Source organism: Staurois parvus, unplaced genomic scaffold (genome assembly GCF_062004578.1).
Source record: "Staurois parvus isolate SC_StPar_1 unplaced genomic scaffold, SC_StPar_1.0 ptg000020l, whole genome shotgun sequence".
Lineage (NCBI taxonomy): Eukaryota > Metazoa > Chordata > Amphibia > Anura > Ranidae > Staurois > Staurois parvus.
Genome location: NW_028317816.1, coordinates 13,996,299 through 14,022,826, shown reverse-complemented (window position 1 = coordinate 14,022,826; position 26,528 = coordinate 13,996,299). Strand labels below are relative to the sequence as shown.

Here is a 26,528-nt window from a genome sequence, read left to right as displayed (position 1 = left end):
GAGGAAGGAAGGAGAATGGTGAAAGGGGGAACAAAAGTACCTGAAGACCCTCTTCGCCCATCCGAGGGGACAGGTGTGCAGGGCGGATCACCACAGGAGAGGCATGAACAAAACAGGTAAATACCAAACATTTGCCATTATAAGACAAATTATATCGGTCCCTGAGAAAGCATAGAAAAACACGGAAAACCATTACATATCCGATGAAACAAGTCAGCGGGTAACATAGCGATCTTCGGCCCGACCAAAGCGCACCCATTTATTCAGTGGCTTTTGAGGACTTGGTTGATTCTGGAAGGGAGCAGAATTTCCCCTTGGGGAGAGGAGGAAGACGGTGCAGAAGAGGGACTTTGATCCATGGATGCTTCAGGGATACCGTTGAGGTATTGCTCCGCTTCCATCAGTGAATTGAAGGATAGCCTTTCTCCATCCGATGGCTGGATATGAAGAACAGCGGGATAAGCCAAAGTCAACTTAACCTGCCTGTGATAGAGAGTGGAGCAGATTGCAGAGAAGACCTTGTCGCATAACCTCCATGGAGTGGTCCGCGAACAAGAGCAGTTGGTGTCTGTGCAAAGATAAAGCATGTGTGCGCCAAAATTTCTGAAGGATGGCCTGTTTGTCAGCGTATCTTAGATAGTGGACAATCACCTGCCTAGGTTTAGTTTGAGAGTCGGACGGCGGTGGGCTCTTTCAACTGTGCAGGGGTGTCGCAGGCCTAAGTGCTCTGGAATGGACGTAGCAGATATGGTGATCAGCATGGAGGAAGAATACGACTCGGGCAGGCCTATAATGCGCAAATTAATCCGCCGTGAGTGGTATTCTAGATCGTCTACCTTATCCTGAAGATCTCTTTGGACTGTGGTGAGTCGGACTACTGCCGCAGAAACAGCCAATGAGCCGTCTTCAATGGAGCAGATCCTATCTTCCATCTGTGTAATGTTGTGGGCTTGGGTGTGGAGATCTTTGTGTAGCTGTTCTAGCCCTTTAAGAACAGCACTGTTGACCTCTGCCATGAGAGTGGGTGCCAGGAGTGCCATAACTGTGTGGGTGATGCCAGCTGGTGAGACAGGGTCTGGAGGCTGAGGAGTAGGAGGCTGTGGCTGGTGAGGGCTCTGCTGATCCCCATCCCCTGTGTCAGTGGGGATGATTTCAGCGGCAGCCATCTTGGCTGCAGCGGCCGCTGTGTCCCCTTGTGACAGGCGGCAGAGTGAAGAGGAGCGGGATTGGGACTTCTCCACGAAGCGGTCCATGAATTCCAGAGGCAGAGGGGGGGTCCCCCCGAAGTGTATAGCGGGCTTTGGACAGCAGCGGTGGAGGAGGGCGGCGGGACCAGGGACGGCTCCTCTCCATACGGTGCTGGAACTGGAAGTTGTAAAAGTTTTAATACTTGTTTGGTTTTCAACTCATCTATGCCCTGCTGTAGGTTGTATATCAGTTGTTGATTTCCCCACTTATGTGAGGAGCAGCCACAAAGAAAGCAAGAGATGTTTAATTACTTTTGATGATTCTAATGCCTGGATTAAAGATTTGTGGTTTAATCTACCTATGGACATGCACTGTTTTTTTCTGATGGACTTTGCATTTTTAGCTTATTTTCCACATAGCTCTTAATATTTATACAGTATATTTCTATAGTTACAAGTATTTTGAGTTCACTTTAAAATTTTTGCTTTTATTTTTATTACATCTAATACTACCCTCTCCCTAGATGTGTCTGTCCAAAAGTATCTCTGTTGCTTCTCCGTCCGGAGTGCAGAAACCCTAAGACAGGAAGTTTTTTCCTGGCTGGATCATCAGGTGAAAAAAAGCCTAAAAATAAAACTAACGTGGCAAACACATTTAAGATTGATGAGCTGCAATATATAACATTTTAGTTTTTTAATTTAATACTGCTTTTCTCATTATGTGTTATGGTTTAGGGCCCTTCCACCCCAGAATGTGGTGCAGGAAAGGTGTGTTTCCTGCACTGCAGGCAAATGCACTGCCCTTACTAAAAGCATATGTGCGATTAATTGTTAATGGTACCTGAAAAGCATCTAGCAAATGCAGTACTATGCCTTTTGGTGCAACGCGATTTGTAAAAGTAGCTCATGCACTACCTCTGCATTTGGCAGCCCAATTAAATGATTGGGTTGTCAAAACCAAAACATGTGTGGTCTAGTGTGAATTGGCCCTAAGACGTTATATCTCTTTACATGCACATCTTCCTTGTATTATCAAATATAATATACTAAGGTGTGATGATTTTTTTTCAGTTCACAGGACTGAGAAGAGATGAAGCATTTTGCGCTATAACCCAACAAGCCCAGGATGAGGGAGTTGGTGGACACCTGACTAGTGACAAGCTAAGGGACTGGCTCATATCAAGACAACGTTATTGGGGAACACCTATCCCCATCATCCACTGCAAATCATGTGGTACTGTCCCTGTACCGTATGAAGACTTACCTGTGCTCCTTCCCAAAGTGACTTCCTTCACAGGGAAGGGCTCATCTCCTTTATCAGCTGTAACAGACTGGGTGAACTGCAAGTGTCCAAGGTAAAAGAACCCAACATAATCCATGCATCACTTCCAAATTCACAGTAGAGCTACCTGACTTACCTTATTCTCTTTGTGCCTTTCATAAAATGTTCTGGAAAGTTAAGTACTTCAGCAACATACAAAATATCAAGATCAGTAGAAACTGCCATTTTCACTAGCTTTGCAAGTAGGACCAGTAAAACTACATAGGAAACAGAGTTCTCCTATAAGACTTATTTTTGTGCCACTCTTCTACTCTTGCAGTCTGCTCAGGGTCAGCTTTCATCTTCTTTCAAAGGAAAAAATGTGTTATTAGTGACAACTGCCTGGTACAAATAAAACATGGCTTGCAGCATTCCTCTTTCATAGCTAATGGAACAAATAATGTGATTCAGCCAATATCTGCCGACACTGTTGCTCATTTTGATCATTTTTGTTGTAACGTAAGACATGGATGTCAGGATGTTTTGATAAAACCTTTTGTACCCACATATAACAAAGCAGCAGTGAGCAATGGTGCAATCTCTTATAAAGCAGTCCTTTAACCACTTGTCTGCCAGTGCCTTTTTTGAAAGGGCCATCATTCAGGGTTAACCCTAAACTGGTAACCTCTAAAGGCTTTTAAAGCAATACCTATAGACAGTATGGGTACCAAAGTTTGTTGTTTTTTCACAAACTTGCATAATTTTAAGACTTGACACATTGGGTATCAGTTTACTCGTTGCAACATCATCTTTGATATTTTATTATTATTATTGTTTGCACTAAAATTAACTTTTGTGTACCTTTTTTTTTTTTTAATAAATATTTTGATATTTTGATCAACATGCACTACTATCATATGACATAAAAAAATGCAACTACTACCATTTTATTCTCCAGGGTTTTTGCTTTCAGAAAATATATACTGTTGGGGCTAGTTTTCATGCCTAAAATATGCATTTTAACAGGTGTGCAAAGATTGAAAAAATCTGCTCTAGTAGTGAAGTGGTTAATTAGATAAGTCATTGTGTTGGGTTATTCTACCCTGCACACATATATGAAAATAAAATAATTAAAACATTGAAAGAAGTACATTCTTCTTCAGGCATGGAAAGGAGTACATTTTTCTTTACCTAGGATAAAAAAAATATCTTAATAGAGAGGAAAGAGATTTGGGGGTATTTACTGTGTTTCAGATGACTGCAAAATGAGATAACAGAAGAGTGATTAGAATTCTGTGGTGTATCACTAGAGGGATCACCAGCAGACAGTGGTGTATTTATGTTTTGTACTGCCCTAGGCAACAAAAAATCGGCGCCCCATCCCCAGTGCACCCTCACTGTCTCTAGTGCACCAACGTTTGCTGGGCGGAACTTTAGTGGTCGGCCACATCTTTCTGTGAAGGTGTCAGTTAGTGGTATGAGCGGCGAGAAGGTGTCATTAGTGGTATGAGCGGCGAGAAGGTGTCAGTTAGTGGTATGAGCAGCGACCTGGAGACCTCACTTACAAAAAGATATTGATAAGATAGAACAAGTCCAGAGACGATAATAAAAATGGTGAAAGGTCTGAGGGATAAATATATCAGGAGAGACTTCAGCAACATAATATGTACAGTTTGGAGGAAAGAAAGGAAAGGCGAAACATGCCTGAAACCTTTAAATGCATTAAATGTGTCAATAAGGCTCAGGAGGGCATTTTATTATGAAAGTCCTCCCTCATTCCTCCTACCACTTCATCCCCCCCAGCCACTTCCTACTGTACCTTTACCCCCTCCCTCCTAGATTGTAAGCTCGTAAGAGTAGGGCCCTCTTACCCCTCGTACGCTGTCTGTCTTTGTTGTACTGTGCCATGTATTGTCCCCCCCTATTGTACAGCGCTGAGCAAACCCTTTGGCGCTATATAAACTCGTAGTAATAATAATAATAATAAAGTAAAGTTGTTCTAAAGGCTTAGGCTTGGTTCATATCTATGCAGTTTTCCTTTTGATTCATTCCTTAGTGCTTTTTTGCAGTTTTGAGTTTTTGCACATTTGTTTTCTTATGCTTTTATGTATGCGTTTTGCATCTTGTATGGGTTTTTTTGGCAGTGTGTTGTTGCACAGATTAAAAAAAAACGCATCAAAAATGCATCAAAACTACATTCTTTACTGTAGCATCTCCATTGAAGTCTTTTGAACCAAAAACGCACCGTTTTGCAACAGCTGAAAAAAGCATAGAACATAGTTCCTTAGGAAACCATGTTAAATGGACAGTAGTTCATTTCTGCAAAAAGCACCAAAAAACGCATAGGTGTCCAGTTCTGGGAGGCGTTATATGATGTCCTCCCAGAACGCCCCTCCACGCGCCCCCAGTGTCCTTTGGACATAGCTGATCACATGACTCGGTTAAAGGCCAATCACAGCAGCCTTTTACTACGTGATCAGCTGTGTCCAATCACAGCTGACCACTATGTAAATACACTTGCTGTTTATCAACAGTACTTTCCTCACGTTGTCACAGCATGAGGAAAGTACTGCCTGTAACCGGCAACTGTCAAAGCAGACATCTGCCCTGATTATCAGTGCAGCCCCAAAAGCACCCACCAGTGCTGCCCATCAGTACTACCCATCAATGCCCAGCAGTGCTTCCCATAAGTTCCCAGCATTACTGCTAGTGAGTGTCGTTTAGTGCTACCTATTAGTGCCCATCATTGCCACCTCTTAGTGCTGCATATCAGTCAGCATCATCAGTGTCTCCTCATCAGTGCCCACCAGTGCAGCCTATCAGTGCATCCTCATCAACTCACATCTGTGAAAGAGAAAAATTACCTGTTTGCAAAATTTTATTATAGAAACAAAGAAAACATTTTTTTTCAAAGTTTTTTTGCTCTTTTTGCCTTTATAGTGCAAAAGATGAAAAACCCAGTGGTGATTAAATACCACCAAAAGAAAGCACTATTTGTGTGAAAAAATGATAAAAATTTCATATAGGTACAGTGTTGCATGACCGCTCAATTGTCATTCAAAATGCAACAACACTGAAAGCTGGAAATTGGCCTGGGCAGGAAGGGGGTAAAAGTGCCCAGTAGACAAGTGGTTAAAATAATCACATTTTATTGCTTTGCAGCCTGACATGAAGACAAGCACAGTTTTTGTTTTATCCAGCTGTATTTACTTAATGCAACTTATAACTTCCAAGTGAAAGATCTAACACCAACATGTCAGAAAATATTAAAAAAAATTCAGAAACAATCACTGAGTTGGATAAAGGTTCACACCCGTGTCAGTATTTTGTTGAACCACCTTTTGCTTTAATTACAGCCTGTAGTCTGTTGACATATGTCTCTACTAACTTTGCAATATTTGCCAACTCTTCTTGCCCAAATCTGATATTATAAAATTACCTTTAGTGTGATGCTTGAAGTCTTTCCTCTCCTATCTGGTTTTACTGTATGTGTTTCTCTAACGTGTGCTACAGTCATCTCTGAAACAATTAGAAATGTTCCTTTTCATGTGTTCTAGGTGTGCTGGAAATGCAGTGAGAGAGACAGACACAATGGACACATTTGTGGATTCAGCATGGTACTATTTCAGATATACAGATCCCCATAACTCAGACAGGTAAAGGAACTTATAAACTGTTTTTTAAAGCTGCACAAAATTGTCTGTATCCCTTGTGATTAGGCTGTTAGCCTCACTCATTAAAGCATGTAACTTGACTATTAAAACATTTTGCTTTGCCCACCTGTAGCTTAATCCAAGGGTAGATAAATAATTGCTCAAGCCAGTTAGCTCAGTGTAGGAACCTCCAGGCCATTATATGTCAGTAGACATGTTCTCCATTTATGTGCAACTATCTGGCTGGGATTTGTCTAGACTTGACCAAATTTGTAAAATGTAGGTGTTTGGTATCCTCTCTAGTGCTCAGGATAGTGCTGGACCACAACAAAAGGTGGGGCACGATGGTTGAATGCACATGTTCAAGCATATAGTGGTCATGGAGCTTTTACCCATACCAAGCGTTGCTGGTAGTTGAGCTGTGTATGACTGAATGATGGCACTAGAAAAAGGCTTGTTGAAGAAAAGCCACATGAATAAACATATGAAACTGTTTTTTGTAAGGGAGGAGACATGTTTAGTTATATTTGGCAGTATTTTATTTGCTAGTAGCATACATATTCATTTTATTGACATTACGTTTATTTAACACTGTATTAAAGCCAAAACCAAAAATGTAGTATATTGCAGCTTACCAATCATTAGATGTGGTGACTGCATCAGTTTTCTTTTCTTTGGCTGATTTCCCTCTGGTTTCACCTGGTGATCTGCCAGTAACATATCTCCTATAATAGTGAGACACAACACTGAAGGAATGAGATCCAGTACCTTGAAAAAGTATTCGTACCCCTTGAAATGTTTCACATTTTGTCATGTTACAACACAAAAAGTAAATGTATTTTATTGGGATTTTAGTGCCAGATTAACACAAAGTGGAACATACTGGTAATTGTGGAAGGAAAATGATAAATGGTTTCCAAAATTTTTTATAAATAAATATTTGAAAAGTGTGACGTGCATTTGTATTCAGCCCTCTTTACTCTGCTACTCCTAATTAAAATCTAATGGAACCAATTACCTTCAAGTCCAGACCTAAATCCAATTGAGCATCTAAAGCAAAACTTTAAAATTGATGTTCTGACACTCTCTATCCAATCTGACAGAGCATGAGCTATTTTTCAAGAAGAATGGGCAAAAATGTCACTCTTTAGATCCCCAAAAAGACTTGGATCTGTAATTGCAGCAAAAGGTGGTTTTACAAAGTATTGACTCAGGGGGACTGAATAAAAATGCACGCCACACTTTTCAGATATTGATAAGTAACACATGTTGAAAATCTTTTATTATTTTCCTTCCACTTCACAATTATGTGCCACTTTGCATTGGTCTAGCACATAACATCCCAATAAAATACTGTACACTTACATTTTTGGTTGTAACATGACAAAATGTGGGAAATTTCAAGGGGTATGAATACTTTTTCAAGGTAATGTAGGAGGCACAACAGACAGCACCATTGTCAGTCTGGGGGGTGGGCTAGTTATAAATGAATTAGAAGATTTACATACAATAACAAATGGAAGCCAAAGTCCAGCTCACACTTTATAATCAGTTACAGCAAACCATGTTTAATCCTTTTGGGATTAAGGTTTTGCATTAATAAATAAATCACCCCTACCAGTGTTAAGTGATTTGACTCATCTATGTAAACTGATACATTCTGCTGGAGAGTTGGAGAACTTGTGCTAGTGACTGTTAAAATAATGTTTTTAGGATATGTACAGAGACCAGTGTATGTTACAACTGTGCACAAAAACGAATGGTCCACAAAGTCATCATACAGACAAATAGCATAAACAAAGTCAATGAATTGCCAGGCGAATGGAGATCTAAGTGTGGTAATTTTCTATACCAAGCTGAAGCAACCGCAGGAGACTGGGAAACTAAAACAATAAAAGGGGCACAGCTAAGTGTAGTATAGCCTTCTTTATTAGATAAAAAGGATAAAAAATGACCACTCACAGAGTCCAAAGACAAACAGCGTGTATCAACATCTGATGTTTTCCCAGCATACACAGACCGATGCAATGATAGGGGATAGCAGGCATCCTACACCAACCAGAGGCGCTTGTATATGCACATAAGCTTGCAATGGAGTGAAGTCAAAGGTGTGTGAAGGAGATTCCAGAAGTGGACATGGTTACACATTTCGGGGGGTGCCCCCTTTGTCAAGCCTGCCCAATGAAAGTGCAAGGATGATATCTTAAGGTGTGCACAATACGGTAAAACGTATTCAGTTTAGACAAGTGTCAAAGGCTTGAATAAAAGGCCCCCTTTAATAAACTTATGCATTCAATAAATCCATATACAGGTAGTAGAAGTACCTCAGCCTTTCTTTATACGCCTGTGGTTTCCTGACAACAGAACTGGGAGACTGCAGGGCAGAAGTGTGAGCCATTCATGTTCAGGTCTACTGCATTTCACAGTTTTGTGAAGATAACAATGGGAGCTTGCTTACACGACAAGACAGAACAAGGCTGGCCTCATCAAGGAGCTGCTGCTTGTTAACATTCCAAAAACCGGTTTAGAGAAAGTCCTTCACCAAACTATACTCTATACATCTGTGGAGAAAAACGAGCTCAGGGACCTAGCAATTCTGACTAGCAGGGCTGCCTGCATGGCAAAGCTTGCTGAACAGACTTGCAGATCAATTTATAAATATGTATATTAACTGTGATTTAGCTGTTTTTACTGCACTTTCCCTCTTAATTGAACCCTTGTGAACTTTTCATAACTCAGCACATACATAATGAAAGGCGTTTCTTTGATGAAGGAAGTTATCCATAATCTGTGTTAGGGATTTTCTAGTTTTCAGAAAGAATGTGATGAGTCGTCATTGCCAGTTCAGTAGACTCATTTTACTATAACTAGCAGTCTTGAAATCATTTTCATCATGGCAGAGAGTAGTCCCAGAACTGCCTGCATTGCTTTTCTCACTGTCATATTGCCAGCTAATCGGGTAACTCTTCCCTGAATGTTAACTTTTCTGTGATGTACACAGCTACTATGAACACCTTTATCTCATGATACTTTTTTTTTTTTTTAACCATGCCAGTCTTTTTTTACAAGCATTGTTGTTTTTCTTCCACAGGCCATTTGATAAGTCCTTAGCTGACTTCTGGATGCCCGTTGATTTGTACATTGGAGGGAAGGAGCACGCCGTAATGCACTTATACTACGCTCGTTTCTTCAGCCACTTTTGCCAGTCCCAGGGCATGGTGAAGCACAGGTTAAATATAATTCTTAGGCCATTCTTTCAGCAGACTTTCATCAAGCAGATGAGTGATTACATATCAATTTTCCTCTTGATTCAAGTAGTGTAGCCTGAATCCCGGATCTTTCAAAGGCTGTTCCACTTGCCTGTCTAGCACGTTGCACATTTACATTTTCTCCAAGCTATTTTTGCATTTGATCAGTATGTCAGTATATCAAAATCACTCCAGTGACAAAAGTTTTATATCTGTTGTTAAGAAACAAATGCTGCATTATAGGAGAAGGAAGTTAAAGACAAATTTAAGAATGTATTTCACTCAAGCACAGCTACCTGGTATACTGGGAGCGACAAAATTCAGTGGTGAACTTTGTCTTAACACAAAATTGAAGGGTTTTAGTCCACGGAGAAGTGAAAGCAACATTAGAATTTGAGTTCTGGAGTTTACAAGAGGGCTGCTGTGGAGTTTTTTTTTTTTGTTTTGTTTTTTGGTTCCTGATAGCCTTTGTATTACACTGCTCAAAATATTTAAGGAACACTTTTTAATCCATGGAGGGATTAACAGACCTCTACAGGCTAGACATTGGCACTGTGACTTCCATTAGGTATCGGAATAAAATCCTTGGACCCATTGTCAGACCCTATGCTGGTGCAGTGGGTACTATTTTCTTCCTGGTGCACAACAATGCCTGGCCTCATGTGGTGAGAGTATGCAGGCAGTTCCTGGAGGATGAAGGAATTGATACCATTGAATGACTCCCACGCTCGCCTGATGTATATCCAATAGAACACCTCTGAGATATCATGTTTCGGTCTATCTGACACCACCAGGTTGCACCTCAGACTGTCAAGGAGCTCAGTGATGGCTTGGTCCAGATCTGGGAGGAAATACCCCAGGACACTATCCGTCATTTCATTAGGAGCATGCCCCGACATTGTCAGGCATGCATACAAGCACATGGGGACCATACAAACTACTGAGTAACATTTTGAGTAGCTGCAATGAAATTTCAGAAAAATGGACTAGCCTGCTGCATCATTTTTTCACTTTGATTTTTGGGGTGTCTTTGAATTCAGTCCTCTGTAGGTTGATAATTTTCATTTCCATCAAACGATGGGGCATCCTTACATTCCTAACACATTACCCCATCCATATCAGTATAGTTATCCAGTATATTTTTCCCTATTGGGATTTGATGGGTTTTCAAAGTGTTCGTTTAATTTATGTGAGCAGTGTAATTTGGAATGGCCTTTCTCAACCATTTTACCCCTGAGAACCCTTTGCTTAATTTTCAGGTCTCATGGGAATCCCTGCTTATACCAATTCATTGGTAGGTCAGTAGCGAAATGTTCTTTACATTATTTGACAGTGGGAAGCCTGCCCCCCTTACAGTGGTGGTAAAAATGCTACCCTTACAGGCAGCTGAGGAGATCATTGTTGTCATGCAGATGACTATGACAAGTCGTTTTGGCCCTGGAACTGTGCAGGCACCATCAAATGGAAGATCAATCAGCCACAACCCAGGGAACCCCTAGCAACCTCTGGAGGAACTCCGGGGGTTCCATGGAACCCTGGCTGAGAATGGGTAATGTAGACATTGGCTACACTGATTGGACAGATATATAAAACATTGATTCATTCAGACATGGAAGATCACATACAATTTGAAGAGAGCCTCCCGAAGGAGCCCAGTGTCCACAGGAGCTCACAGATACAGGGCTAGCCCATTTTCCATGGACAGCTCATTCCAAAGATTTTATTGTCAAGGCAACAAGGAACAAACATATGAACAGTGTCTATGTATGATCAAGTGCTGATGTGAAAGGCACTAAAGTCCTTGTATTCACCATAGTCTACAAAATGGGGTCGATGTCAAAGTTGGGGAGAAAATGAATGAGCTAGTTTGGCACCATCACAGTGATCATGGCACAAACAGTATATTTGTGGAACATACAAAGGTTTATTTGCTTCTACTTGGAAGTAACATCTGAAATATTAAATATGTATGTATGTACACCCAATCAGGTGAATCTAGTATAAGCTTTCAAATGTAATTTCAAAAGTCGTAAATCTGTAGCTTTCGTTAAAAAAATACCACTTGGTGATATGTCCACTAAGGTCCTTGTTTAAGCACTTCCTGTTATAGGGTGACAACATTCTGCCCTTGTCTACCAGTTGCTCTCCTGCACTGTCACACAAGCTTCTAATACAACAGCCACTTGTAACCACTTCTAAGGCAACAAGTGGTTGTTTTTAACCCACATTACACAAGCATGGTCTACAGTTGTCACCAGGTTCAGATTGAGACAAAAAATGGCCCTGGACATTTTAGACTGAGCAGACCATTTTTTTAAGTAAATTACAAATAATGACAACTACTGGTTTTTTCTGTCTTTTAGTTATATTTAACCTTCTTCAGTCACAGTGGGCAGGGAAGATAATTCTCGCAAGCTTACTGTGAGGAGAGGAGATTATTTTTAACTGAGCATTTAGGCGCTCAGCCTTCCCTTACTGCATGTGTGAGCTGGATCAGTGATGCCAAGTATTGAACCCACTCAACTAGCATTTTTCAAGTAGAGGTCAGTAAAGACAGCCTCACAAATCTCTCAGTACAGATTTCCAATACAATACAATGTTGCATTCAATGCCACAACATCTGCTATTTACCAAAATATAAATTGTGCGCTCAGTCACTGTGAAACACAGCTGGTGACCTCGCACTGTGTACACACTGATAGAACAGTGAGTGTGTGGTCACTTAGCAGCAAACCAAAGCTTTGCACACTACTCAGCACTCTTCATTTTCTGTCTTCTCTTCCAGTGACATTATTGCACTCACCTTGACCGGTAACTCATGCCTACATTCCAAATCGTGGATCACCACTGGCCAGGAGACATTTTCCTCTCTATTGGATGTGACATCTGCCAATTGGAAAGGGAGATTGTTTTCCTGTGCCTTTTGCCACGGTGATGTCAAGGAACATGGTGGCTGCCGTGTGGTGAAGCTGCCTGGCCGGGAGATTGCGGCGCTGTGTGCGAAGGGATTGGTGGTTTGGTGAATTATGAGAGAGCGCTGTGTGGCACAAGTGACTAGGCCCAGGAGGAGGCTCTGAGGGAAGATGGCAGGCTGCAGTTTTGGCCCTGTTAGGATATGCAGCCCTATGGCCAGTCTGGGCCTGGTTGTCACTATCGGGAAACTCATTCTGAGGCATGCCATGCAGCAATTGCTGGAGTGCATACATGTTCTAAGACAGATGAGACAGCTCTGCAACGTCAACTGAAATCTCTTGCTGTGGGAGCGAGGTGCTCAGGCTGAAAGGCTTCTGATAGCCTCCAGTGCTGAATAAGTCACAGGAAAAGCTGGCACTCTAGTATATCAGCATAAGTGGATATCCTTTAAAACAGAACGGTAAGATACAGCTGAATAGGCAGCCAATGTGTTTCAGCTGTTAGGCCTTAGTCATGGCCAAGGCCAAACAAATGAAATGCATTGTCTATTCAGCTCTATCTTACCATTCTGTATTAGAGGATATCCATTCATGCTGATCTACTGGAGTGCTTGCTTTTTCCCTGTGTTTTATAGTGCATACATGTTGACAGCATATGGATTCAAAGAGGTTATAGGAAATCCGCAGCACTGAGATGTAGCAGACAAGGGAAAAAAATTAAAAAACTTTAAGATGCACAGTGCTTTAGCAAAATATTTTGGATGGGGTTTAAAGCAGAAGTACTGTGGAGCTGGTCCAGACTGGTGGAAAGATTGCAACTGTATGGTCTAGATCAGTGGTGGGCAACCTTTTTTTTCAACTGAGCCAAATCTCGCCAAAACCACGATTAAAATTTATTTTGAGAGCCACATTTTTAAAACTGAAAATACATCCCCCATATAGTAATTCATCCCCCATATAGTAATTCATCCCCCATATAGTAATTCATCCCCCATATAGTAATTAATCCCCCATATAGTAATTCATCCCCCCTATAGTAATTCATCCCCCATAGTAATTCATCCCCCCTATAGTAATTCATCCCCCATATAGTAATTCATCCCCCCCTATAGTAATTCATCCCCCCTATAGTAATTCATTCCTCATATTGTGTCAATTCACTTACCTTTGCTCCGCGCGTTCCTCTCGCCGTGTTCCCGTGCCGTTCCGGTCTTCAGGGCGGACTGTGAGAGGAGAGGAGTTCGTCACGCTGCCCCGCCTACATCCTGACAGCCAATGTTTGCCACGCTCCGCGGGCCGCATTAAAAGGTCCGCCGGGCCGTAGTTTGCCCATTGCTGGGCTAGCTGCAGAGTCCTGACTTTTGGGGCGGCCGCCTGAGAGGAGGGAGGGGAGCGGGCGCCCGGCACACAGAAGAGCCGCATTAAAATGTGTAAAGAGCCGCATGTGGCTCGCGAGCCGCGGCTTGCCGACCACTGGTCTAGATCCACCCAGGAGCCTGGACTGGCACCTGGCTCAGCCTCTCAGCGAGCCGCCAATAGCCTGAGCTAGAGATGAGCGAAGAAATGAAAAATTCGATTCGACTGATTCGGCGAATTCGTGGACAATATTCGATTCGAGTCGAATAAATTCGCTGTGAATTTAACTTAAAAAAGGGTGTTTCTAGGCTTCAGAGAGACTTAATATTAGTGCAGAACACTGTACCTTTAATTTAAATGCCCTTGGAGTCTGCTGGGGAAGAGAAATAATACTGTCACTCAGTATGACATGCAGATGAGTGCCGTCGATCTTAGAATCACCGCACACTTCACTCATTTGGCCAGTCACGGGGCCAAAACCAGTGTTTGGAGCCACAGTGTGGCGGTGGAGGCAGCAGCAATGGGAGGCCATACAGCAACCTATGACAAAATGGAAACCAGCAGGAGTGTGAGGAGACCTGAAAGTGGCACATGGCAGAGTGGGAGCAATGGGAGGCGGTACAAGGACCCATGTCACACTGTGGACCCAGCAGCAGCGTGACGAGGCGGTACGGGGGCCCATGGCAGATTTGGGGCCTGGCAGCACCTATGGGAGGCCTGTAATCTGCCAGCAACCTATGACAAAATGGAAACCAGCAGGAGTGTGAGGAGACCTGAAAGTGGCACATGGCAGAGTGGGAGCAATGGGAGGCGGTACAGGGACCCATGTCACACTGTGGACCCAGCAGCAGCGTGACCAGGCGGTACGGGGGCCCATGGCAGATTACAGGCCTGGCAGCAGCAATGGGAGGCCCGTAATCTGCCAGCACCCTATGACAAAAAATGGAACACACCAGCAGTGTGTGAGGAGACCTGAAAGTGGCACATGGCAGAGTGTGGCGATGGAGACAGCAGCAATGGGAGGCCGTACAGGGACCCATGAGAGACTGTGGACCTGGCAGCAGCATGAGGAGGCGGTATAGGGGCCCATGGCAGATTAGGGGCCTGGCAGCAGCTATAGGAGGCCCGTAATCTGCCAGCACCCTATGACAAAAAATTGAACACACCAGCAGTGTGTGAGGAGACCTGAAAGTGGCACATGGCATGAGAGACTCTGGACCTGGCAGCAGCATGAGGAGGCGGTATATAGGGGCCCATGGCAGATTAGGGGCCTGGCAGCAGCTATGGGAGGCCCGTAATCTGCCAGCACCCTATGTCAAAAAATTGAAAACACAAGCAGTGTGTGAGGAGACCTGAAAGTGGCACATGTTTGGGGCATGATTCATGGCGGATTTAGTCAGTTGTGTCAGGAACTGGTGGTTTGAAATCCAGACTAATCCACGCCTGATTCATTTTCACAAACGTGAGTCTCTCCACACTTTGGGTGGACAGTCGTGTCCTCCGCGGAGTTGCAATACCTCCTGCCGCACTAAACACGCGCTCCGATGCCACGCTACTGGCCGGGCATGACAGCCTTTCAAGGGCAAATTCAGCTAGTTGGGGTCAAAGGTCAAGTTTCGTTGCCCAGTAGTCAAGGGGATTGTCTACCTCGGTTGGCAGGGTGCTGTCCAAGTAGGCCTAAGCCTGTTGTTTGAGGTCCTGCTCCAGGTCCACCTGATGCTGCTGCTGCTGCGGCTGGTTAGTAGTTTCCTCACTGCGCTGGTGAAGAAAGCTACTCATCATCGACTGCAGACTGAGGCAGCCGCTGCTGGTGGAGCTGCCACTGCTCCTACCACCCCACCCCTCCCCTGCTGCCATGGCAGCGGAACGCGAGCGCACAGGGCCCACAGTGTCTGAGGATGGACGTTGGCGCAGAAAGGCAGAGACCAGCTGACTACATAGGTGGTTTTTATAGTACGTTATTTTGGCCTCCCTCTCAGCAGGTGTGAAAAAGGCCACCATTTTTGAACGGTAGCGAGGGTCCAACAAGGTGGACAGCCAAAAGTCATCCCTCTGTCTGATGGTTATTATTCGGCTGTCGCTACGCAAGCAAGCGAGCATGCTATGGGCCATTTGTGCCAAGGAATGCGAGGGACTCCCTGCCTCCATCTCCACAGCATACTGCCACGGTGCGTCTGGGTCCTCTGTCTCCTCCTCCTCTACCAGATGCTCCTGCTCCTCCACTCCTGTCCGCTGAGTGGAAAAACCACCCATTTCACTCAATAATTCCTGAGCACCAATGTCCTCCTCTACCTCCTCCTCTTCTTCCTGTCCTGCCCCCACAGGGGTCATGTGGCGTTGAGATCTGTGCGCCACGTCTACCGCACCCTGACCAGCCATTGTTAACAGCATTTGTTCCAGGACGTGCAACAGAGGAATGACGTCGTTCATCCCATAGTCCTGCCGACTCACGAATAGCGTGGCCTCCTCAAAGGGCCTGAGCAAGCGCAGGTGTCACGCATGAGCTGCCAATGGCTGACATCTAAGTTACACAGGGAGTACCTTTATCCGCTTTTAACATCAGGAAATCTGTGATGGCCTTTCGCTGTTCGTAAAGGCGGTCTAACATATGTAGGGTTGAATTCCACCTTGTTGCAACGTCACAGCATGAGGAGTCGGTACGGGGGCCCATGGCAGATTACGTGCCTGGCAGCAGCAATGGGAGGCCCGTAATCTGCCAGCACCCTATGTCAAAAAATTGAACACACCAGCAGTGTGAGGAGACCTGAAAGTGGCACATGGCAGAGTGTGGCTATGGAGACAGCAGCAATGGGAGGCCGTACAGGGACCCATGACACACTCTGGACTTGGCAGCAGCATGAGGAGGCGGTATAGGGGCCCATGGCAGATTAGGGGCCTGGCAGCAGCTATGGGAGGCCCGTAATCTGCCAGCACCCTATGTCAAAAAATTGAACACACCAGCAGTGTGAGGAGACCTGAAAGTGGCACATGGCATGAGAGACTGTGGACCTGGCAGCAGCATGAGGAGGCGGTATAGGGGCCCATGGCAGATTAGGGGCCTGGCAGCAGCTATGGGAGGCCCGTAATCTGCCAGCACCCTATGACAAAAAATTGAACACACCAGCAGTGTGTGAGGAGACCTGAAAGTGGCACATGGCAGAGTGTGGCGATGGAGACAGCAGCAATGGGAGGCCGTACAGGGACCCATGACACACTCTGGACTTGGCAGCAGCATGAGGAGGCAGTATAGGGGCCCATGGCAGATTAGGGTCCTGGCAGCAGCTATGTGAGGCCCGTAATCTGCCAGCACCCTATGACAAAAAATGTAACACACCAGCAGTGTGAGGAGACCTGAAAGTGGCACATGGCAGAGTGTGGCGATGGAGACAGCAGCAATGGGAGGCCGTACAGGGACCCATGAGAGACTCTGGACCTGGCAGCAGCATGAGGAGGCGGTATATAGGGGCCCATGGCAGATTAGGGGCCTGGCAGCAGCTATGGGAGGCCCGTAATCTGCCGGCACCCTATGTCAAAAAATTGAAAACACAAGCAGTGTGAAGAGACCTGAATGTGGCACATGGCAGAGTGTGGCGATGGAGACAGCAGCAATGGGAGGCCGTACAGGGACCCATGAGAGACTCTGGACCTGGCAGCAGCATGAGGAGGCGGTATATAGGGGCCCATGGCAGATTAGGGGCCTGGCAGCAGCTATAGGGGGCCCGTAATCTGCCAGCACCCTATGTCAAAAAATTCAACACACCAGCAGTGTGTGAGGAGACCTGAAAGTGGCACATGGCAGAGTGTCGCGATGGAGACAGCAGCAATGGGAGGCCGTACAGGGACCCATGAGAGACTCTGGACTTGGCAGCAGCATGAGGAGGCGGTATATAGGGGCCCATGGCAGATTAGGGGCCTGGCAGCAGCTATGGGAGGCCCGTAATCTGCCAGCACCCTATGTCAAAAAATTGAAAACACAAGCAGTGTGAAGAGACCTGAATGTGGCACATGGCAGAGTGTGGCGATGGAGACAGCAGCAATGGGAGGCCGTACAGGGACCCATGAGAGACTCTGGACCTGGCAGCAGCATGAGGAGGCGGTATATAGGGGCCCATGGCAGATTAGGGGCCTGGCAGCAGCTATGGGAGGCCCGTAATCTGCCAGCACCCTATGTCAAAAAATTGAAAACACAAGCAGTGTGAAGAGACCTGAATGTGGCACATGGCAGAGTGTGGCGATGGAGACAGCAGCAATGGGAGGCCGTACAGGGACCCATGAGAGACTCTGGACCTGGCAGCAGCATGAGGAGGCGGTATATAGGGGCCCATGGCAGATTAGGGGCCTGGCAGCAGCTATGGGAGGCCCGTAATCTGCCAGCACCCTATGTCAAAAAATTGAAAACACAAGCAGTGTGAAGAGACCTGAATGTGGCACATGGCAGAGTGTGGCGATGGAGACAGCAGCAATGGGAGGCCGTACAGGGACCCATGAGAGACTCTGGACCTGGCAGCAGCATGAGGAGGCGGTATATAGGGGCCCATGGCAGATTAGGGGCCTGGCAGCAGCTATGGGAGGCCCGTAATCTGCCAGCACCCTATGTCAAAAAATTCTACACACCAGCAGTGTGAGGAGACCTGAAAGTGGCACATGGCAGAGTGTGGCGATGGAGACAGCAGCAATGGGAGGCCGTATAGGGACCCATGAGAGACTCTGGACTTGGCAGCAGCATGAGGAGGCGGTATATAGGGGCCCATGGCAGATTAGGGGCCTGGCAGCAGCTATGGGAGGCCCGTAATCTGCCAGCACCCTATGTCAAAAAATTGAAAACACAAGCAGTGTGAAGAGACCTGAATGTGGCACATGGCAGAGTGTGGCGATGGAGACAGCAGCAATGGGAGGCCGTACAGGGACCCATGAGAGACTCTGGACCTGGCAGCAGCATGAGGAGGCGGTATATAGGGGCCCATGGCAGATTAGGGGCCTGGCAGCAGCTATAGGAGGCCCGTAATCTGCCAGCACCCTATGTCAAAAAATTGAAAACACAAGCAGTGTGAAGAGACCTGAATGTGGCACATGGCAGAGTGTGGCGATGGAGACAGCAGCAATGGGAGGCCGTACAGGGACCCATGAGAGACTCTGGACCTGGCAGCAGCATGAGGAGGCGGTATATAGGGGCCCATGGCAGATTAGGGGCCTGGCAGCAGCTATAGGGGGCCCGTAATCTGCCAGCACCCTATGTCAAAAAATTCTACACACCAGCAGTGTGAGGAGACCTGAAAGTGGCACATGGCAGAGTGTGGCGATGGAGACAGCAGCAATGGGAGGCCGTATAGGGACCCATGAGAGACTCTGGACTTGGCAGCAGCATGAGGAGGCGGTATATAGGGGCCCATGGCAGATTAGGGGCCTGGCAGCAGCTATGGGAGGCCCGTAATCTGCCAGCACCCTATGTCAAAAAATTGAAAACACAAGCAGTGTGAAGAGACCTGAATGTGGCACATGGCAGAGTGTGGCGATGGAGACAGCAGCAATGGGAGGCCGTACAGGGACCCATGAGAGACTCTGGACCTGGCAGCAGCATGAGGAGGCGGTATATAGGGGCCCATGGCAGATTAGGGGCCTGGCAGCAGCTATGGGAGGCCCGTAATCTGCCAGCACCCTATGTCAAAAAATTCTACACACCAGCAGTGTGAGGAGACCTGAAAGTGGCACATGGCAGAGTGTGGCGATGGAGACAGCAGCAATGGGAGGCCGTATAGGGACCCATGAGAGACTCTGGACTTGGCAGCAGCATGAGGAGGCGGTATATAGGGGCCCATGGCAGATTAGGGGCCTGGCAGCAGCTATGGGAGGCCCGTAATCTGCCAGCACCCTATGTCAAAAAATTCAACACACCAGCAGTGTGAGGAGACCTGAATGTGGCACATGGCAGAGTGTGGCGATGGAGACAGCAGCAATGGGAGGCCGTACAGGGACCCATGAGAGACTCTGGACCTGGCAGCAGCATGAGGAGGCGGTATATAGGGGCCTATGGCAGATTAGGGGCCTGGCAGCAGCTATAGGAGGCCCGTAATCTGCCAGCACCCTATGTCAAAAAATTCAACACACCAGCAGTGTGTGAGGAGACCTGAAAGTGGCACATGGCAGAGTGTGGCGATGGAGACAGCAGCAATGGGAGGCCGTATAGGGACCCATGAGAGACTCTGGACTTGGCAGCAGCATGAGGAGGCGGTATATAGGGGCCCATGGCAGATTAGGGGCCTGGCAGCAGCTATGGGAGGCCCGTAATCTGCCAGCACCCTATGTCAAAAAATTGAAAACACAAGCAGTGTGAAGAGACCTGAATGTGGCACATGGCAGAGTGTGGCGATGGAGACAGCAGCAATGGGAGGCCGTACAGGGACCCATGAGAGACTCTGGACCTGGCAGCAGCATGAGGAGGCGGTATATAGGGGCCCATGGCAGATTAGGGGCCTGGCAGCAGCTATGGGAGGCCCGTAATCTGCCAGCACCCTATGTCAAAAAATTCAACACACCAGCAGTGTGAGGAGACCTGAATGTGGCACATGGCAGAGTGTGGCGATGGAGACAGCAGCAATGGGAGGCCGTACAGGGACCCATGAGAGACTCTGGACCTGGCAGCAGCATGAGGAGGCGGTATATAGGGGCCTATGGCAGATTAGGGGCCTGGCAGCAGCTATAGGAGGCCCGTAATCTGCCAGCACCCTATGTCAAAAAATTGAAAACACAAGCAGTGTGAAGAGACCTGAATGTGGCACATGGCAGAGTGTGGCGATGGAGACAGCAGCAATGGGAGGCCGTACAGGGACCCATGAGAGACTCTGGACTTGGCAGCAGCATGAGGAGGCGGTATATAGGGGCCCATGGCAGATTAGGGGCCTGGCAGCAGCTATGGGAGGCCCGTAATCTGCCAGCACCCTATGTCAAAAAATTGAAAACACAAGCAGTGTGAAGAGACCTGAATGTGGCACATGGCAGAGTGTGGCGATGGAGACAGCAGCAATGGGAGGCCGTACAGGGACCCATGAGAGACTCTGGACCTGGCAGCAGCATGAGGAGGCGGTATATAGGGGCCCATGGCAGATTAGGGGCCTGGCAGCAGCTATGGGAGGCCCGTAATCTGCCAGCACCCTATGTCAAAAAATTCAACACACCAGCAGTGTGAGGAGACCTGAATGTGGCACATGGCAGAGTGTGGCGATGGAGACAGCAGCAATGGGAGGCCGTACAGGGACCCATGAGAGACTCTGGACCTGGCAGCAGCATGAGGAGGCGGTATATAGGGGCCTATGGCAGATTAGGGGCCTGGCAGCAGCTATAGGAGGCCCGTAATCTGCCAGCACCCTATGTCAAAAAATTCAACACACCAGCAGTGTGTGAGGAGACCTGAAAGTGGCACATGGCAGAGTGTGGCGATGGAGACAGCAGCAATGGGAGGCCGTATAGGGACCCATGAGAGACTCTGGACTTGGCAGCAGCATGAGGAGGCGGTATATAGGGGCCCATGGCAGATTAGGGGCCTGGCAGCAGCTATGGGAGGCCCGTAATCTGCCAGCACCCTATGTCAAAAAATTGAAAACACAAGCAGTGTGAAGAGACCTGAATGTGGCACATGGCAGAGTGTGGCGATGGAGACAGCAGCAATGGGAGGCCGTACAGGGACCCATGAGAGACTCTGGACCTGGCAGCAGCATGAGGAGGCGGTATATAGGGGCCCATGGCAGATTAGGGGCCTGGCAGCAGCTATAGGAGGCCCGTAATCTGCCAGCACCCTATGTCAAAAAATTGAAAACACAAGCAGTGTGAAGAGACCTGAATGTGGCACATGGCAGAGTGTGGCGATGGAGACAGCAGCAATGGGAGGCCGTACAGGGGGCGGTATATAGGGGCCCATGGCAAATTAGGGGCCTGGCAGCAGCTATGGGAGGCCCGTAATCTGCCAGCACCCTATGTCAAAAAATTCAACACACCAGCAGTGTGAGGAGACCTGAAAGTGGCACATGGCAGAGACGGAGCAAGTAACGGAGCGGGTGATGGAGCGGGGGCTGGGGCGGGCAGAACCGCCGTATCTTTATCACGGTTTTCCCAGGCCACCAAATGGCGACGCTGCATATGCTGCCGCAACGCTGTAGTCCCAACATGGGCCCCCTGGCCACGCTTGACTTTCTGGCCACATAGTCGACATACGGCTACGTTTACTTCCTCGGGCGGCTTGACGAAAAATTGCCACACCGCCGAGTAGGAAACTTTGCCCCCGATACTCCTCACTGGCTGACTGCTGCTTCCTCCGTGCACACCGACACCACTACTGGCCGTGGTGGTAGGCTGCAGTGGAGCTGGTGCTCTACTCCGTGGCCGTTTGGCTCCACTGACACTGCTGCGACCCTGCTGCTGTCTCCTGGGCAACCCACCGACTGTTTCGCTCACTGCCAAGCTGCCACCCTCTTCTCCTGATGATGCGGAAGAAATTGCCTGATGACGACGAGGCTGCCAAGTGCGATCAACCTCCTCATCATCAAGTAGGGTCTCCGCCTCACTACTAGCCCCCTCGGCTGCGTCTGGGTCAGGAGACAGACCTGTCTCTAGACCGGCTACCGGGCCACTCTCCTCGCCACTACTTCTTCGCCTGGCTGCTGAAAAGGCGGATGTCTCCCCCCGTTCCTGACCGCCCTCTGTTAGCTCTTCCTCACTGTACAGTGGGGCTGAGCCCACAGCATGCGATACTTCGCTTGGTGAGGGAACACCAAAGGACAGGGGCAGGTAGAGGACACGTGATTTCAGTGGGCTTGGTCCCGGGCCATGCCAACTAACGGTTGTGTCTGACGTACCCACCGACCGTTGGCTGTAGGTGTCAGAGGTGACCTGGGAAGAGGAAGACGACCGAGCCAACCAATCGATGACGGCAGGGTTGTCGGTGGAGACACGACCGCTGGATGACACCGGGAGCACTGGCCTCTGGCTGCGAATAGTGCTGCCTCGACCCCTTCCTCTGCTGCCACGTCTGCTCGCTCCTAAAACATTGCCTCCTCTGCCACTCCTCTGCATGTTGTCTGACATACTCTTTAATTAAACGATTATGTGTCCCTGAGTAACAATTCTGTGTCCCTGAGTAACAATTCTGTGTCTGTGCGAGTAACAATTCTGTGGCCCTAAGTAACAGTTCTGTGGCCCTCAGTAACAATTCTGTGTCCCTGATTAACGTTTCTGTGGCCCCAAGTAACAGTTCTGTGGCCCTCAGTAACAATTCTGTGTCTGTGCGAGTAACAATTCTGTGTCTGTGCGAGTAACAATTCTGTGGCCCTAAGTAACAGTTCTGTGGCCCTCAGTAACAATTCTGTGTCCCTGATTAACGTTTCTGTGGCCCCAAGTAACAGTTCTGTGGCCCTCAGTAACAATTCTGTGTCTGTGCGAGTAACAATTCTGTGTCTGTGCGAGTAACAATTCTGTGGCCCTAAGTAACAGTTCTGTGGCCCTCAGTAACAATTCTGTGTCCCTGATTAACGTTTCTGTGGCCCCAAGTAACAGTTCTGTGGCCCTCAGTAACAATTCTGTGTCTGTGTCTGTGCGAGTAACAATTCTGTGGCCCTAAGTAACAGTTCTGTGGCCCTCAGTAACAATTCTGTGTCCCTGATTAACGTTTCTGTGGCCCCAAGTAACAGTTCTGTGGCCCTCAGTAACAATTCTGTGTCTGTGCGAGTAACAATTCTGTGTCTGTGCGAGTAACAATTCTGTGGCCCTAAGTAACAGTTCTGTGGCCCTCAGTAACAATTCTGTGTCCCTGATTAACGTTTCTGTGGCCCCAAGTAACAGTTCTGTGGCCCTCAGTAACAATTCTGTGTCTGTGCGAGTAACAATTCTGTGTCTGTGCGAGTAACAATTCTGTGGCCCTAAGTAACAGTTCTGTGGCCCTCAGTAACAGTTCTGTGTCCCTGAGTAACAATTCTGTGTCTGTGCGAGTAACAATTCTGTGTCTGTGCGAGTAACAATTCTGTGGCCCTAAGTAACAGTTCTGTGGCCCTCAGTAACAGTTCTGTGTCCCTGAGTAACAATTCTGTGTCTGTGCGAGTAACAATTCTGTGTCTGTGCGAGTAACAATTCTGTGGCCCTAAGTAACAGTTCTGTGTCCCTGAGTAACAATTCTGTGTCTGTGCGAGTAACAATTCTGTGTCTGTGCGAGTAACAATTCTGTGGCCCTAAGTAACGGTTCTGTGGCCCTCAGTAACAGTTCTGTGTCCCTGTGTAACAATTCTGTGTCTGTGCGAGTAACAATTCTGTGGCCCTAAGTAACAGTTCTGTGGCCCTCAGTAACAATTCTGTGTCCCTGATTAACGTTTCTGTGGCCCCAAGTAACAGTTCTGTGGCCCTCAGTAACAATTCTGTGTCTGTGCGAGTAACAATTCTGTGTCTGTGCGAGTAACAATTCTGTGGCCCTAAGTAACAGTTCTGTGGCCCTCAGTAACAGTTCTGTGTCCCTGAGTAACAATTCTGTGTCTGTGCGAGTAACAATTCTGTGGCCCTAAGTAACAGTTCTGTGGCCCTCAGTAACAGTTCTGTGTCCCTGAGTAACAATTCTGTGTCTGTGCGAGTAACAATTCTGTGTCTGTGCGAGTAACAATTCTGTGGCCCTAAGTAACAGTTCTGTGGCCCTAAGTAACAGTTCTGTGGCCCTCAGTAACAGTTCTGTGGCCCTCAGTAACAGTTCTGTGTCCCTGAGTAACAATTCTGTGTCTGTGCGAGTAACAATTCTGTGGCCCTAAGTAACAGTTCTGTGGCCCTCAGTAACAATTCTGTGTCCCTGATTAACGTTTCTGTGGCCCCAAGTAACAGTTCTGTGGCCCTCAGTAACAATTCTGTGTCTGTGCGAGTAACAATTCTGTGTCTGTGCGAGTAACAATTCTGTGGCCCTAAGTAACAGTTCTGTGGCCCTCAGTAACAGTTCTGTGTCCCTGAGTAACAATTCTGTGTCTGTGCGAGTAACAATTCTGTGTCTGTGCGAGTAACAATTCTGTGGCCCTAAGTAACAGTTCTGTGGCCCTCAGTAACAGTTCTGTGTCCCTGAGTAACAATTCTGTGTCTGTGCGAGTAACAATTCTGTGTCTGTGCGAGTAACAATTCTGTGGCCCTAAGTAACAGTTCTGTGTCCCTGAGTAACAATTCTGTGTCTGTGCGAGTAACAATTCTGTGTCTGTGCGAGTAACAATTCTGTGTCTGTGCGAGTAACAATTCTGTGGCCCTAAGTAACGGTTCTGTGGCCCTCAGTAATAGTTCTGTGTCCCTGTGTAACAATTCTGTGTCTGTGCGAGTAACAATTCTGTGGCCCTAAGTAACAGTTCTGTGGCCCTCAGTAACAATTCTGTGTCCCTGATTAACGTTTCTGTGGCCCCAAGTAACAGTTCTGTGGCCCTCAGTAACAATTCTGTGTCTGTGCGAGTAACAATTCTGTGTCTGTGCGAGTAACAATTCTGTGGCCCTAAGTAACAGTTCTGTGGCCCTCAGTAACAGTTCTGTGTCCCTGAGTAACAATTCTGTGTCTGTGCGAGTAACAATTCTGTGGCCCTAAGTAACAGTTCTGTGGCCCTCAGTAACAGTTCTGTGTCCCTGAGTAACAATTCTGTGTCTGTGCGAGTAACAATTCTGTGTCTGTGCGAATAACAATTCTGTGGCCCTAAGTAACAGTTCTGTGGCCCTAAGTAACAGTTCTGTGGCCCTCAGTAACAGTTCTGTTGCCCTCAGTAACAGTTCTGTGTCCCTGAGTAACAATTCTGTGTCTGTGCGAGTAACAATTCTGTGTCTGTGCGAGTAACAATTCTGTGTCTGTGCGAGTAACAATTCTGTGGCCCTAAGTAACGGTTCTGTGGCCCTCAGTAACAGTTCTGTGTCCCTGTGTAACAATTCTGTGTCTGTGCGAGTAACAATTCTGTGGCCCTAAGTAACAGTTCTGTGGCCCTAAGTAACAGTTCTGTGGCCCTCAGTAACAATTCTGTGTCTGTGCGAGTAACAATTCTGTGGCCCTAAGTAACAGTTCTGTGGCCCTCAGTAACAGTTCTGTGTCCCTGAGTAACAATTCTGTGTCTGTGCGAGTAACAATTCTGTGTCTGTGCGAGTAACAATTCTGTGTCTGTGCGAGTAACAATTCTGTGGCCCTAAGTAACGGTTCTGTGGCCCTCAGTAACAGTTCTGTGTCCCTGTGTAACAATTCTGTGTCTGTGCGAGTAACAATTCTCTGGCACTCAGTAACAATTCTGTCTGTCCCTGAGTAACAATTCTGTGGCCCTAATAACGTTTCTGTGGCCCTAAGTAACAATTCTCTGGCACTCAGTAACAATTCTGTCTGTCCCTGAGTAACAATTCTGTGGCCCTAATAACGTTTCTGTGGCCCTAAGTAACAATTCTCTGGCACTCAGTAACAATTCTGTCTGTCCCTGAGTAACAATTCTGTGTCTGTGCGAGTAACAATTCTGTGGCCCTAAGTAACAGTTCTGTGGCCCTCAGTAACAATTCTGTGTCTGTGCGAGTAACAATTCTATGTCTGTGCGAGTAACAATTCTGTGGCCCGAAGTAAGAGTTCTGTGGCCCTCAGTAACAATTCTGTGGCCCTAAGTAACGGTTCTGTGGCCCTCAGTAACAATTCTGTGTCCCTGTGTAACAATTCTGTGTCTGTGCGAGTAACAATTCTGTGGCCCTAAGTAACAGTTCTGTGGCCCTCAGTAACAATTCTGTGTCTGTGCGAGTAACAATTCTGTGTCTGTGCGAGTAACAATTCTGTGGCCCTAAGTAACGGTTCTGTGGCCCTCAGTAACAGTTCTGTGTCCCTGTGTAACAATTCTGTGTCTGTGCGAGTAACAATTCTCTGGCACTCAGTAACAATTCTGTCTGTCCCTGAGTAACAATTC

At 47.1% G+C, this 26,528-nt stretch overlaps 1 protein-coding gene across 1 annotated transcript in view; it reads left to right on the top strand.

Moving 5' to 3' along the window:
* LARS2 (leucyl-tRNA synthetase 2, mitochondrial) overlaps positions 1–26,528 on the top strand; it is a 269,656-nt gene that overhangs the window by 158,494 nt on the left and 84,634 nt on the right. Inside the window, exons 12-14 of the mRNA XM_089687406.1 lie at positions 2,259–2,542; positions 6,006–6,104; positions 9,193–9,330. Of these exons, the coding sequence (XP_089543532.1) occupies positions 2,259–2,542; positions 6,006–6,104; positions 9,193–9,330 (521 nt within the window). The remainder of the gene's footprint in view (positions 1–2,258; positions 2,543–6,005; positions 6,105–9,192; positions 9,331–26,528) is intronic.